Source organism: Oncorhynchus kisutch, linkage group LG30 (assembly GCF_002021735.2).
Source record: "Oncorhynchus kisutch isolate 150728-3 linkage group LG30, Okis_V2, whole genome shotgun sequence".
In the NCBI taxonomy this organism is placed as follows: Eukaryota; Metazoa; Chordata; class Actinopteri; order Salmoniformes; family Salmonidae; genus Oncorhynchus; species Oncorhynchus kisutch.
The window spans coordinates 26,301,587-26,316,399 of NC_034203.2; the positions used below are offsets into that span (position 1 = coordinate 26,301,587).

The 14,813-nt window shown below is 42.2% G+C and overlaps 1 protein-coding gene across 4 annotated transcripts in view; it reads left to right on the forward strand.

The window, feature by feature from the left end:
- The window catches only part of LOC109874468 (phosphatase and actin regulator 1), a 93,557-nt gene that overhangs the window by 33,815 nt on the left and 44,929 nt on the right, over positions 1-14,813 (forward strand). For all 4 annotated transcript variants that reach the window (XM_031810657.1, XM_031810658.1, XM_031810656.1 and 1 more), the window contains exon 2: positions 11,444-11,608. In XM_031810657.1, the coding sequence (XP_031666517.1) occupies positions 11,444-11,608 (165 nt within the window). The remainder of the gene's footprint in view (positions 1-11,443; positions 11,609-14,813) is intronic.

Genomic DNA, 14,813 nt, shown 5'->3' on the forward strand with positions numbered 1-14,813 from the left:
TTGACAGGTATTTTTGGAGCAGGTTCCTGGTGTGGAACCTGCTCCTGCTCCCCCCCCCCCCCCCCCCCCCCCCCCCCCCCAAAATGCCTGACTCCACTACCCCAAATCCTCTCCTTCAACTGAGTAGCACCTGAAGTGGTCATTCTCAGTCCCCTGCTGTGCTGTTCCAACCTACCCCACCCCACCCTAACCCTGTATGAAGCCAATATGATTATGAGGATGTAATGAAACATGAGGGTCCAGTTTCCAGTACCCAGAATAATATTCTTTCAAGGACTAGGCTAAATCTGGCACTCTGGTTCTGGATAACTGGCCAGAGGAGTATATATGTGTTTATCAGGGAATACATGCTGGTAGAGAAACACTAGTGATGTAGTAGCCTACAGTTTAAAGCCCTTTTATCTTATTCTTAAAGTCTTTGTAGCTTTCTCTTGAGAGTTTTTGTTGAGTTGGAAGAAGAGTGTAACTTTGCTGCAAAGTACTTTTTATTCATTTGGCTGCTGCTCACGCAATATGATGAGTTCTGAAGGATGTCTCGAGGATGTTTGGCACGTTAACGGGCAGCTATGGGAGTATCTTTCACCAAACACAGATGAAAAATAAACTGTCACTTTCAATTTGCATCCCTGTCTACAAGACTAGGAAGTGTGTGGTTGGCTGCAGTTGTCTCAAATGCAGAGTTGACAATGGTTAGTGAATTCTGTTTTTCTTATTGGACTTCATTTGAAGTCATTTGAAACATCACCTGGATTCAATTAGCATTGAATCTGATCTATTTCTAGACGGAGCTGTGGCAGGATTGTGGCTATGAGGTGTCAGACAGTGCATTTGAGTAATGGTCTGTGTTACTGGTTTCACTGCATTCATGTCTGCCTTGGTTCTGAATGAATCTTGCTAGAGCAGTGTTTCCTAAACTCAGTCCTGGTCACCCCGAAAGGGTGCACGTTTTGTTTTTTTGCCCTAGCGCTACACAGCTGACTTAAATATTCAACTCATTAGTCTTTGATAATTTGAATCTGCTGTGTAGAAAAAAACAAATCGTGCATCCCTCAAGGTCTCCAGGACCTAGATTTGGAAACACTGTGCTATACCATATAACCTTAACCCCAGTGGAGCTCCTGCAGTGATGTCATTTGAATTATGAACGCTGTGGTGGTGTGACACTGTAGTGACTGACGCACTGTCTCCTGTCCCCGAGCTAGAGGTCATCTCATACATCTGAACTACAGCCCCATGTAGCAATCAGTTATCACTTTTAGAGCTGAACTGTAAGAAAGTAGCCTAGTGATAGCTGAAGTGGCAGATTGCATGGCTCTCATCAGGGCAGTATATAATATAATTATCACTATGGAACTGTTATAGGCCAAAGACTGTAGGTTGGTTGTCTATGGGCTTAATTACTGCTTCTGTAGCCTGTGTGTGTGTAATCATTTGGTGGGTGCTTATTTCCTATTTCACACATCTACAAGTGTGTATTATACGCATGTGTGAATGAGATATGCAAAAAACATTTCCAAACTCCCCCTGAGAAATCCTCTGAGAGTGGGGTCAAGGCCAGGGTCAGCCATTTACCAACAGAGTTTTTTGTATTGTAGCGTACCATATTGGTATTGGTATACCCAATTCCCCCGCATCGTAATACTTTTTAGCAACTGTCGGGGTCTCAACTTACTGTTACTAGTTGATTACACAAGGTGCAATTTAAAAATGTTGTATTTTTGGGGCGATCTAAACCTGTAGTAATCATGGTAGAATTACTGACCGGGAGGCCCTCCGTGATCATCAGAGATCATATTAAAAACGGGTAATTTCTCTCCACCCCATGGCAAAATGAGTAGAAGTGCATGAAATTATACTGAACAAAACTATAAATGCAACAATTTCAAAGATTTGACTGCGTTAGTTCATATAAGGAAGTCTGTCAATTGAAATGAATTCATTGGGCCCTAATCTAGTGGTTAGAGTGTTGGGCCAGTTACCAAAAGGTTGCTGGATCAAATCCCTGAGCTGACAAGGTAAAAATCTGTTGTTTTGCCCTTGAGCAAGGCAGTTAACCCACTGTTCCCCGGGCACCGGCAAAGTGGATGTCGATTATGGCAGCCCTCAGCACCTTTCTGATTCAGAGGGGTTGGGTTAAATGTGGAAGACACATTTCAGTTAAATGCATTCAGTTTACAACTAACTAGGTATCTCCCTTTCTATGGATTTCACATTACTGGGCAGTGGCACAGCCATATGTGGGCCTGGAGGGCAAAAGCACAGCCACTGGGGAGCTAGGCCCAGGCTTTATTACAGATTGAAAAACTCCTCAGTTTCATCAGCTGTCCGGGTGGCTGGTCTCCGATAAACCCGCAGGTGAAGAAGCAGGATGTGGAGATCCTGGGCTGGCGTGGTTACACGTGGTCTACGGTTATGAGGTCGGTTGGACATACTGCCAAATTATCTAAAACATTGGAGGAGGCTTATGGTAGAGAAATTAACATTCAATTTTCTGACAACTGCTCTGGTGGACATTCCTGCAGTCAGCATGCCAATTGTCTTCAGTGGAGGGAGTATGCATCTGTGGCATTGTGTTGTGACACAACTGCACATTTTAGAGGCCTTTATTGTCCCCAGCACAAGGTGCACCTGTGTAATGATCATGCTGTTTAATCTGCTTTTTGATATACCACACCTGTTAGGTGGATGGATTATCTTGGCAAATGAGAAATGCTCACTAACAGGAATGTAAACAAATTTGTCCACAATTTGAGAGAAATATACTTTTAGTGCATATGAAAAAATTCTTGGCCCTTAAATTTTTATTTCAGCTCATGAAACATGGGACCAACATTTTACATGTTGCATTTATATTTTTGTTCAGTATAGTTATACAATTGCTAAATGTTCTCGCCGCCCCATGGCAGCATGTCAAGTCGTTTGTCTGTGCCTAGTAGTTTTTAACCTACGAATAACCTATTCATTTATGGTGGCGCAAATCTATACTTTCCATGTGGTGTAGTGCAAATTTAGTTTTGCTGTTGTAAAGATCGTGGGTCCCCCTCAACATTTTTTTTTAATCACTATTTGCACTTCCCTACTTGTTGTTTACCAAAGTAACCCCCTCTCTGGCAGGCCTGGGTTCTATCCTCTGCTTTCCCTCTGTGGAGTGTCTCGTCCAAGCTGCTCCTTTTTGCTCTCCACCTGGTTGTCAGCGGCAGCTCAACAATCCCCAGCCCGTTCTCTCAAATCGACCCCACCCCCAATCTACTCGCGCGCACACACTCCCATACAGATTACATGCTGACCACACCGCCCGCGTCACGTGTGCTGAAAAATACATCTACACATACATCTTATTCAATCATCGCACCCATCAACGAGAGTCTGTGTTCCATGCGCTAAAACAGGATTGCTTCTGTTTGATGCACTGCAAGTCCCACCTCTCCACATCTCCTCATTGGTTTTTAGGAGCATATACCCACATGGGTGATTTGAAAGATGATCTGAGGGCCACACTCCAGTCCAGTGGGTGGTGGTAATGCATCTTAAAGTTGGGTGCTAAATGCCATAAAATCCAAAGAAGAAGCCTGAAGGACTTGGTTTACCCTTTTATCTCTGGATGAATTGTTGGAGTAGAGGCCCTTGTTGTATTTCAGGTAAGATAACAACCCAATGTTTCCATCCCAGGGCAAATGATCTAGCAACAGCTAGCTAGCTACATTTCCATACATGTTTAATGCTTTTTTTAATGTTCCCAAATTAATATAGTTGGTCCAGAGTTTGTTTTGATATTTCAACCTGCGGATCTGTGGGTGGACAAAATCAACATGCGCACGTAAGTGGTGTGGTCAGCATACATGCATACAGTCAGTCCCTCTCTCCTCTTTCCTTGGCCTCTCTTTCTTACATCTCTCAGAGAAAAATGACAATTTATGGTATTGCTTTGTGCATTGACTTTACTGAACTCTAGAGAAAATGAACGTTGTCAGATGTACTCACCCATCAACAATGTGCTTTCCCCTCCATTAGACATTGTGTGTGCACGAACTCTCTTTTTCACTCGGTCCACTCATTCAAGTGCCTATGTGTTTGTGTCATGATGTGAACAGTACGAACTTGTTACTAAGTCTAATGGTTTTAAACGACTGTATTGTCTGAAAACTCACTTGTAGAATTCACTTGCAGTAAGTCTCTTACAGAGAAGCAGTGCAAGGTTATTAAAGAGGTGCCTAGTTATTCTTATTTTGTTGATATTAGGTAACTTGCAATCTGGCCCTGAAATGCAATGTCTCCAAACCCCCTCTGATTTTATATCTAGATCTGGTCTTGGTATTCTTCATTTGAAATGTACACAGCCTGTTGTCGAACATTGGGAGTTAGGATTTAGGCTAAATCAACTGATGCTATTGTCATTTTATTTTCTGAAACCTGTCTCAGCAAGTCTGTTCTTGATAAGGCTATTTGTATAAATGGTTACAATGTGTATCGCACTGATGGATTTAAGAAAGGTGGGTGTGGCTATATATGTAAAGACTAAATTCCTTGTAAGTGTGGCTATTTGAAACTATTTGTAAACAGTTGGAATTTCTTGCTTTGAATCTTGAGGTTTCAAAGGATCTCTCCATAACTGCGATTGGCTGTTATAGACCCACCTCTGCTCTCTGTGATGCATTTTCTTCTCTGATGCACCTTAAGTCTAAACCTCTTTACAGTGAAATGATCTTGATTTGGTGTTATCAACTGGTGTCTGATGTATTTTAAAATGTATTGTTATTCTATGAATCTTACCCAGTTGATTAACTCACCCACCCGCCCAAATCTCAAATGTCCAGAGAAATCGATCCTGATTTGATATTGACATACGTTTCACGTAAATATTCTGCGGTTGGTGTTTTCTGTAATGATTTAAGTGACCATGTGTGCTGTTGCTGTTAACAATACGAAGGTTCCTAAAACAAACCCATGCTTAATTCGTAAGAGAAGATTTTTAATGAGCAGGCTTTCTTCATGATTTTGTTTTATTTTGACTGGAGCAAAAATTGTGCTTATTCCTGATGTGGAATCTGCCAGGAAATTCTTTGTTTTTTTTCAAATAGTAAACAAACACCCCATTCCACAGGTTCTGAGATAAAGGGCGCGATAATCAATGGTTTTCTTCTGAGCTGTTTAATAGTATTCGTGAATATAAATCTAGCCTGAGCTAAGGCAAGGAAATCATGTTCTGATGCTGATTGGCTTCGTTTTAGGTAGATATGAAACAAGTGTTCATCTCTTCTCAGGAAGGCCAAATCTGTCTTATCACTGATAGCCTGAATTTTTTGGAAGGCTATTAAGTCTGTCTGGTCAAAGTAATGTTAATGAATTACCGTCATGTGTATTGTGACTCTGTTGCTGTATATGACAACTGAAATTGTGAATTGTTTCAATGAGCACTTTTTGTATCATCAGGTAGGCTGTTTGATTCAGTGTACTCTGTCTGTACAACCCTGTGGATGCCATTCTCAGTGCAGAAGGTACATAAAGCCGTGAAATCCTTAGATCAGAGAGAGCCTGCAGGTCTTAATTCTTGACCCCTGATTTTTATTTGTATAAAAAAAAAAAATTGTAAGTGGCAGCTGATTTCACAGCTGAACCACTTATATACAGTGGGGCAAAAAAGTATTTAGTCAGCCACCAATTGTGCAAGTTCTCCCACTTAAAAAGATGAGAGAGCCTGTAGGATTTTTAAAGGATTTTTTCCACCAAATTATGGTGGAAAATAAATATTTGGTCACCTACAAACAAGCAAGATTTCTGCCTCTCACAGACCTGTAACTTCTTCTTTAAGAGGCTCCTCTGTCCTCCACTCGTTACCTGTATTAATGGCACCTGTTTGAACTTGTTATCAGTATAAAAGACACCCGTCCACAACCTCAAGCAGTCACACTCCAAACTCCACTATGGCCAAGACCAAAGAGCTGTCAAAGGACACCAGAAACAAAATTGTAGACTTGCACCAGGCTGGGAAGACTGAATCTGCAATAGGTAAGCAGCTTGGTTTGAAGAAATCAACTGTGGGAGCAATTATTAGGAAATGGAAGACATACAAGACCAATGATAATCTCCCTCGATCTGGGGCGCCACGCAAGATCTTACCCCGTGGGATCAAAATTATCACAAATCCCAGAACCACATGGGGGGACCTAGTGAATGACCTGCAGAGAGCTGGGACCAAAGTAACAAAGCCTACCATCAGTAACACACTACGCCGCCAGGGACTCAAATCCTGCAGTGCCAGACGTGTCCCCCTGCTTAAGCCAGTACATGTCCAGGCCCAACTGAAGTTTGCTAGAGAGCATTTGGATGATCCAGAAGAAGATTGGAAGAATGTCAGATGAAACCAAAATAAAACTTTTTGGTAAAAACTCAATTTGTCGTGTTTGGAGGACAAAGAATGCTGAGTTGCATCCAAAGAACACCATACCTACTGTGAAGTATGGGGGTGGAAACATCATGCTTTGGGGCTGTTTTTCTGCAAAGGGACCAGGACAACTGATCCGTGTAAAGGAAAGAATGAATGGGGCCATGTATCGTGAGATTTTAAGTGAACACCTCCTTCCATCAGCAAGGGTATTGAAGCTGAAACGTGGCTGGGTCTTTCAGCATGACAATGATCCAAAACACACCGCCCAGGCAACGAAGGAGTGGCTTCGTAAGAAGCATTTCAAGGTCCTGGAGTTAAATAATACATTTAAAACCTTCCCTAACCAGAAACCGTGGACTGATGGCAGCATTCGCAAAACTGAAAGCACGTACCCCCGTATTTTAATCATGGCAAGGCAACTGGAAACGTGGCCGAAAACAGTGTAGTTATTCCCAATCAAATAAGCAAAGCTTCAGTATAGCAACAAAGTGGAGTTGCAATTCAATGGCTCAAACACAATGTATGTTGGCAGGGTCTACAGAAAATCATGGATTACAAAAAGAAAACCAACCCCGTCACAGACATCGACGTCTTGCTTCCAGACAAATTAATACACTTTTTTGCAAGCTTTGAGGACAATACAGTGCCACCGACGCGGCCGGCTACCAAAGCCTGTGGGCTCTCCTTCTCAATGGATGACACAAGTAAAACATTTAAACGCGTTAACCTTCGCAAGGGAGCCAGCCCAAAGGGCATCCCTAGCCGCGTCCTCAGAGCATGCACAGACCAGCTGGCAAGGTGTTTTACGGACATATTCAAACATTCCCTATCAAATCAAATCAAATCAAATCAAATTTATTTATATAGCCCTTCGTACATCAGCTGATATCTCAAAGTGCTGTACAGAAACCCAGCCTAAAACCCCAAACAGCAAGCAATGCAGGTGGAGAAGCACGGTGGCTAGGAAAAACTCCCTAGAAAGGCCAATACCTAGGAAGAAACCTAGAGAGGAACCAGGCTATGTGGGGTGGCCAGTCCTCTTCTGGCTGTGCCGGGTGGAGATTATAACAGAACATGGTCAAGATGTTCAATGTTCATAAATGACCAGCATGGTCGAATAATAATAAGGCAGAACAGTTGAAACTAGAGCAGCAGCACAGTCAGGTGGAAGTTGAAACTGGAGCAGCAGCATGGCCAGGTAGACTGGGGACAGCAAGGAGTCATCATGTCAGGTAGTCCTGGGGCATGGTCCTAGGGCTCAGGTCAGTTGAAACTGGAACAGCAGCATGGCCAGGTGGACTGGGGACAGCAAGGAGTCATCATGTCAGGTAGTCCTGGGGCATGGTCCTAGGGCTCAGGTCCTCCGAGAGAGAGAAAGAAAGAGAGAAGGAGAGAATTAGAGAACGCACACTTAGATTCACACAGGACACCGAATAGGACAGGAGAAGTACTCCAGATATAACAAACTGACCCCAGCCCCCCGACACATAAACTACTGCAGCATAAATACTGGAGGCTGAGACAGGAGGGGTCAGGAGAGTGTTGTCACCAAAAACCAATACTAACTTTTCCTTTCGGGCTGTATCAACGCCTGGTACGGCAACTGCACTGCCCACAACCGCAGGGCTCTCCAGAGGGTGGTGCGGTCTGCGCAACGCATCAATGCCCTCTGCCCTCCAGAAGACTTACAACACCTGATGTCACATGAAGGCAAAAAAGATAATCAGGGACAATAACCACCCGAGCCACTGCCTGTTCACCCCGCTTCCATCCAGAAGGCAAGGTCAGTACAGGTGCATCAAAGCTGGGACAGAGATAGACGCAGTTATTCAAACTCAAGGTCATCAGATTGTTAAACAGCCACTACTAGCACAGAGGCAGCATTACTTTAGTAATGCCACTTTAATAATGTTTACATATCTCGCATTACTCAGGACACAGTAAATACATATGAGCTATCTATTGCATCTTAGCCGCTCACTGCTCATCCATATATTTTATACTTATACATTATACTTATACATTATAGATTGTGTGTATTAGGTTTTGTTGTGGAATTGTTAATGTTAGACGTCATCTACAAAATTGCTTCCAACACTCTACTCAGCAAACTGGATGCAGTTTATCACAGTGCCATCCGTTTTGTCACTAAAGCACCTTATACCACCCACCACTGCGACTTGTATGCTCTAGTCGGCTGGCCCTCGCTACATATTCTTCGCCAGACCCACTGGCTCCAGGTCATCTACAAGTCCATGCTAGGTAAAGCTCCGCCTTATCTCACGATGGCACGATGGCAACACCCATCCGTAGCACGCGCTCCAGCAGGTGTATCTCACTGATCATCCCTAAAGCCAACTCCTCATTTGGCCGCCTTTCGTTCCAGTACTCTGCTGCCTGTGACTGGAACGAATTGCAAAAATCACTGAAGTTGCTATCTGAGCAGCTAACCGATCGCTGCAGCTGTACATAGTCTATTGGTAAATAGCCCACCCATTTTCACCTACCTCATCCCCATACTGTATTTATTTATTTACTTTTCTGCTCTTTTGCACACCAATATCTCTACCTGTACATGACCATCTGATCATTTATCACTCCAGTGTTAATCTGCAAAATTGTAATTAATCGCCTACCTCATCATGCCTTTTTGCACACAATGTATATAGACTCCCCTTTTTTTTCTACTGTGTTATTGACTTGTTAATTGTTTACTCCATGTGTAACTCTGTGTTGTCTGTTCACACTGCTATGCTTTATCTTGGCCAGGTCGCAGTTGCAAATGAGAACTTGTTCTCAACTAGCCTACCTGGTTAAATAAAGATACTGCTGCACTGTCGGATGTAGAAGCATAAGCATTTCACTTCACTCGCAATAACATCTGCCAAACGTGTATGTGACAAATACAATTTGATACAGTTGATCATGCTATACTGAGGCAGAGATTGTCGAGTGTAGGTCTTTCTGAGCATGGTTTACTATCTTATAGAACTCAATTTGATGGGCTCATGTCTGTTCAATTGTCTCTCTGTAATGATGTGCCCTAGGGCTCTGTACTTGGTCACCTCTTCACTATTATAAATAATTTAGATGTGCAACTTCACTTATGCTGATACTGTTATTTTTTTTATTGTGCCTCGTCTCTCTCAAAAGCTTTACAGAACTTAAACTGCTTTTTATACTGTTCAACATACCTTTGTATCAATTGAAGCTCAATGCTGGCTAAACTAATGGTGCTTTCTAAAGCAAGAAATGGACCTGAATCTCACCTTTTACTACCTCTCAGGGCAATGAGATTGAGGCTATAACCTCAGAAATATATATATATATATAATCTATATCTTGGACTTGTAATTGACTGCCTTTAAAAAATTAAAATAAATGTAATTGCATATTCAAAAAAGAAATTGAAACTGAGGTTGGGATTTTATTTTAGGAATAAGGCCTGTTTTTCTTTTGAAGCCAAAAGGAGGTTAATATCGGCTACATTTATGCCTATACGAGACTGGTGATATTTTATGAATAGTTCCGCTCAGTGTGTGATAAATTGACACCCTTTTACCATTGAGCATTGAGATTTATTTTAAACTGCAAAACACTTACGCACCACTGTACATTATATACCAGGGGTGGCTGGCCTTTAGTCACTCGTATACTTTTATTTACAAAGCCATTTGGGGTTTACTACAATATTTTATTTTTACATTTTTATTCTTCAGAAATGTGGTTGGTACTTGCTTCGTTCGCAGGACTTTATCCTGGTAACTGTTCCAAATGTCCGAACGGAATTTGGTAAAAGGGCTTTTATGTGTAATGACTCTTGAAAATATATATTTCAAATCTCAATGAGGTTTCCTGGTTAAATAAATAAATAAATAAATAAATGGAAATGTGTTGAATTGCAGCAAACTTCTCCCCATGGGAAAATGTGTAGAATTGAACTATTTTAGGGAGCCCAAAAGGGCTAGGGCCGGCTCTGACTGCACGTGTGGGTACGAAGTCCTGCGAGCCACTGCAGCCCTTCATGATAGGTTCAGATTTTGTGGCCCCCATCACATTTGGCCATCCCTGCTCTAAATTGATCACATTCCTTGACTTTGTTACTGATTTAACATTTTGTATATACGCTAATCATGACTCAGCTGATTCCCAGCAAGTGCCCAGGTTTCTGTGTAACTTGAGTCAAGTATTTAATTTTTTCTTGGTGGCGTTTGTCATGTTAGTTCTACTTCTTCTCAGTGGACATGTGCGTGTATATCCCTTTTTTCCTGCAGGATCTTTATTTATTTCTCTGCTATTGATGATGTACTGGTTTGAAATGAGGAAGGCCTGTGAATATTGTTATACTTTAAGATCTTTGATTGGTTGATCTGGAATTTGTTACAGGAAATAATCTTGCTGGTCATGTTAGCATAGTAGCTAAGTGTAACACATTATCTCATGGGAATAAGCTAAATAGGTTTAAACTTTCTCAAATGCTAAGGTTTTAAGCACATTAAATCCCGTTCAATGTAGAGTTGATGCTTATGTGGATTACAGTAGCCTACGTCTACAACACTTTCATCCGGACAAGTCTGAGTGAGTCGTTTTTAATATGGATGCTATTAACTTGAACATTGTCTTCAACTACTCCTCTTGATGGTATTGAAAACAACATCAAATGAAGAGAAAAGCTCTAGTGACTATAAGGAGCTTGTAAGCAGGACTATTTCTCCCTGGCCTGATATTGCGTGTCTGTTTCTTGGCAAGCTAGTACAAACTAATCCGCAGCTTCCTGCTGTTCAGATTTGGAATATATCATGCTAACACACAGGTCTATTTACCCATGCCAGATCACATCATTGAGGAAGGCCAGTAGGCATATCTTTTTTTCTACACTGGAGTTATCAGAGACGCTTCAGTGGTTTTACTGCTGTTGAAATTTCATTTATTTGATTTGTTTGTGAGACCACGCACAACAAATATGACAATGGATTTAGCTATCAATTCCATCTGTGGTCCCTGAATATAGCAGAATGCTAACTAACCAGCCACTCTTTCCATTCTGTGCCCCTATAGCAGAGGAGGTTGAAAGGCGGTCCGCAATGCGTTCCGAGTCTCTGGTCTCTGGCACACACACACCGCCCATCCGCCGCCGGAGCAAGTTTGCCACTCTGGGCCGTCTCTTGAAGCCCTGGAAGTGGAGGAAGAAGAAGAGTGAGAAGTTCAAGCAGACCTCTACCGGTAAGGGACACACAAACGCAAAACACACACCGCCTGCTGTCCCTCATAGTACCGCTCCCTTATTTATAGCCTCCTAGGTATATCTCCAGTCTTTTAATCCTATATCCTCTACCTAAAACTGCCTGAATATTTCATCATGCAGTAAAGATTGAGCAACGTGCTGCTCTGAAATGATTTGCTGCGATTGTTTTTCTAAATGCATCAGGAAAATATATTTTCTTGTTCCGCGCTTGCCAATCCAGAGGTCTGTAACAGTCAGGGGCATGTGAAGGGCACCCATGCTTCATTATACTTCACATGTCCTTGGTTTTCTACAGCATTTCTTTACTACTAGCCATGGTGTGTATTCTCCTAACAATCTGACCTCTTCCCCTGACGATCCACTGCACATGAAAAGATTGGATAGATGTGTTCTGATTCAGCTCCCTCGCTTTGAATTTATATTGGGTCAGTCAGGTACAGAGCTGAACTCCTGTCTATATTTGGGTTCCTGCTACTCCAGGCTCTGGTGATGGCTTTGTTATCCTTCTCTGTTCCCAAGAGTTTTGCTGGGTAGAACTGGATTTTATGGTGCTTTTGTTAGTGGTCAAATGTCCTATGAATGCAGTTGATCTTGATCAGTCAGTAATTCATTGAGCTTGGCAGTGATGCCATATGCACTTTCATGTTTTGTGTATTTACATGTAGTAACTTTGTAATATTCCAAACGGATATGACAGTCTCACCATTAAGGATTCTAGCTTTAAGGTTGAGGGCTGCTAAACTGTGACTGTCACCTTCCCCTCCAGTGCTCTAGCCTTGGGCCCTCAGCCTTGCCTTTCTATCCCTGGGGACACTGACACGAGTGAATGCTGACACCTTGACTTTACAACGACTCATCACTTTCTGCTGGCCACCATCTTTTTCTCACACATACTTTGTATGCATAATGTTGACTGCATATTTGAGCGAATTTTTTTGGTCTTCCCTTTCTCCTGAGCAAAACAGAGCAGCAGAATTTAACAAAGGCAGTTTTTTTTTGTGTTAAATCGACAGTAAAACCCAATGGATAAGACTACTCTCTCTGTGTAGTATTATTTTGTTTAGTCGTATTCCTACTGTTTACACTAATGGCAGCATAATGGCATATTGTGACCTACTAGCTTTTCCCATTGGACTGGCTTCTGTACGAGCTTTTCACTTCAGTCCCTTTCTACACTGAGGACACTTATTGTTCCAAACACTGCAGAGGACATTGTAGTTGGTTGTTTGGATACATATAGTTTATTTGTTGCAAATTAATTTTATGTTAGGATGGCTCTGTGAGGAGTTGGAACCAGGGAAGGCTATATGGAGACTGCTGAGCTCATCATGACCTTGGTTGCCCCCTGACCATTGAGCAGAAGTAGTGCACCAGGTTTACTCCATCAGTCAGTCAGTTCAAGGCCGTCACTGACGGATGGTTGGAAGTGTTCAGTAGGTTACACCATAGCAAAACCTTTTGCAAAAACTCAAATCAATGATCCTATTGGATTAGTTCAGCCATTACCAAGTTTGTTATTTTGTGGTTGTTCTTGTTTATGATGTTCATCATGATCATTGTGACTGCAGGCAAGAAGCAGACAAGCTGCTGGGCATGCAGATGTTCTAACCAGGTAATTGGAGAATGTGCTTGTGGATTATGTATTCTAGTCAGGCAGATGAAGGCCAGCTCTGGGGGGCTATACTCATAAATCCAGGAGTGGGCTAGCCACAGTCCTGAAAGCCTTGCCTCCTGTCCCTTCGGTTAGTCAGGCCACAGTGTTCTTATGGTAACATAATGCTATTGAAACTAGAGGTTCATGGGATCAAGCTTTATTCCTTGGGAGTGTGGGGCACTAATCTGACCACTCCTGGGTTTGTTGTTCTTAATATAGCCTATTGAAAATATGGATTTTGTTTTTAATGCCACTGAAAATACAGTACAATTATGCAGATTTTGGAATCCTTTTGTTTTTCATGTTCTGTAGACCTTATTTAAAAATGCTTCATACACCATGATTGGGGTTTATGTTCAGGATGTACAGGGGTCCTTAGGCTGTATTTGTCTTGAGTCAATTAGTATTTAACCCCTTTTTTGTTAGGGCAACATAAACATAAGTAAAAATGTGTTTCACAAGTTGCATGGACTCTGTGTGCAGTAAGTGTTGTTGACATGATTTTCTTAATGTCTACCTCATTTCTGTACCCCCCACATACAATTATCTGTAAGGTCCCTCAGTTACGCAGTGAATTTTAAACACCAATTCAACCAAAGACCAGAATGGTTTTCCAATGCCTCGCAAAGAAGGGCACCTATTGGTAGATGGGTAAAAAAAAGTTATTACACTTTGGAGGGTGTATCAATACACCCAGTCACTACAAAGATGCAGGCATCCTTCCTAACTCCGTTGTTGGAGAGGACTGAAACCGCTCAGTGATTTACAAGCATTTCGCTACACCTGCTATAACATCTGCTAAACACACGTATGTGACAAATAAAATTTGATTTCACCATGAGGCCAAAGGTGACTATAAAATAGTTAGAGTTTAATGGCTGCAATAGGAGAACTGAGGATGGATCAACAACATGGTAGTTAATCCACAATACTAACCTAAATGACAAGGAAGCCTGTACAGAATAAAAATATTCTAAAACATTCATCCTGTTTGCAAAAATCAAATCAAAATCAAATCAAATTAATTTATATAGCCCTTCGTACATCAGCTGATATCTCAAAGTGCTGTACAGAAACCCAGCCTAAAACCCCAAACAGCAAGCAATGCAGGTGTAGAAGCACGGTGGCTAGGAAAAACTCCCTAGAAAGGCCAATACCTAGGAAGAAACCTAGAGAGGAACCAGGCTATGTGGGGTGGCCAGTCCTCTTCTGGCTGTGCCGGGTGGAGATTATAACAGAACATGGCCAAGATGTTCAAATGTTCATAAATGACCAGCATGGTCGAATAATAATAAGGCAGAACAGTTGAAACTGGAGCAGCAGCACAGTCAGGTGGAAGTTGAAACTGGAGCAGCAGCATGGCCAGGTGGACTGGGGACAGCAAGGAGTCATCATGTCAGGTAGTCCTGGGGCATGGTCCTAGGGCTCAGGTCAGTTGAAACTGGAACAGCAGCATGGCCAGGTGGACTGGGGACAGCAAGGAGTCATCATGTCAGGTAGTCCTGGGGCATGGTCCTAGGGCTCAGGTC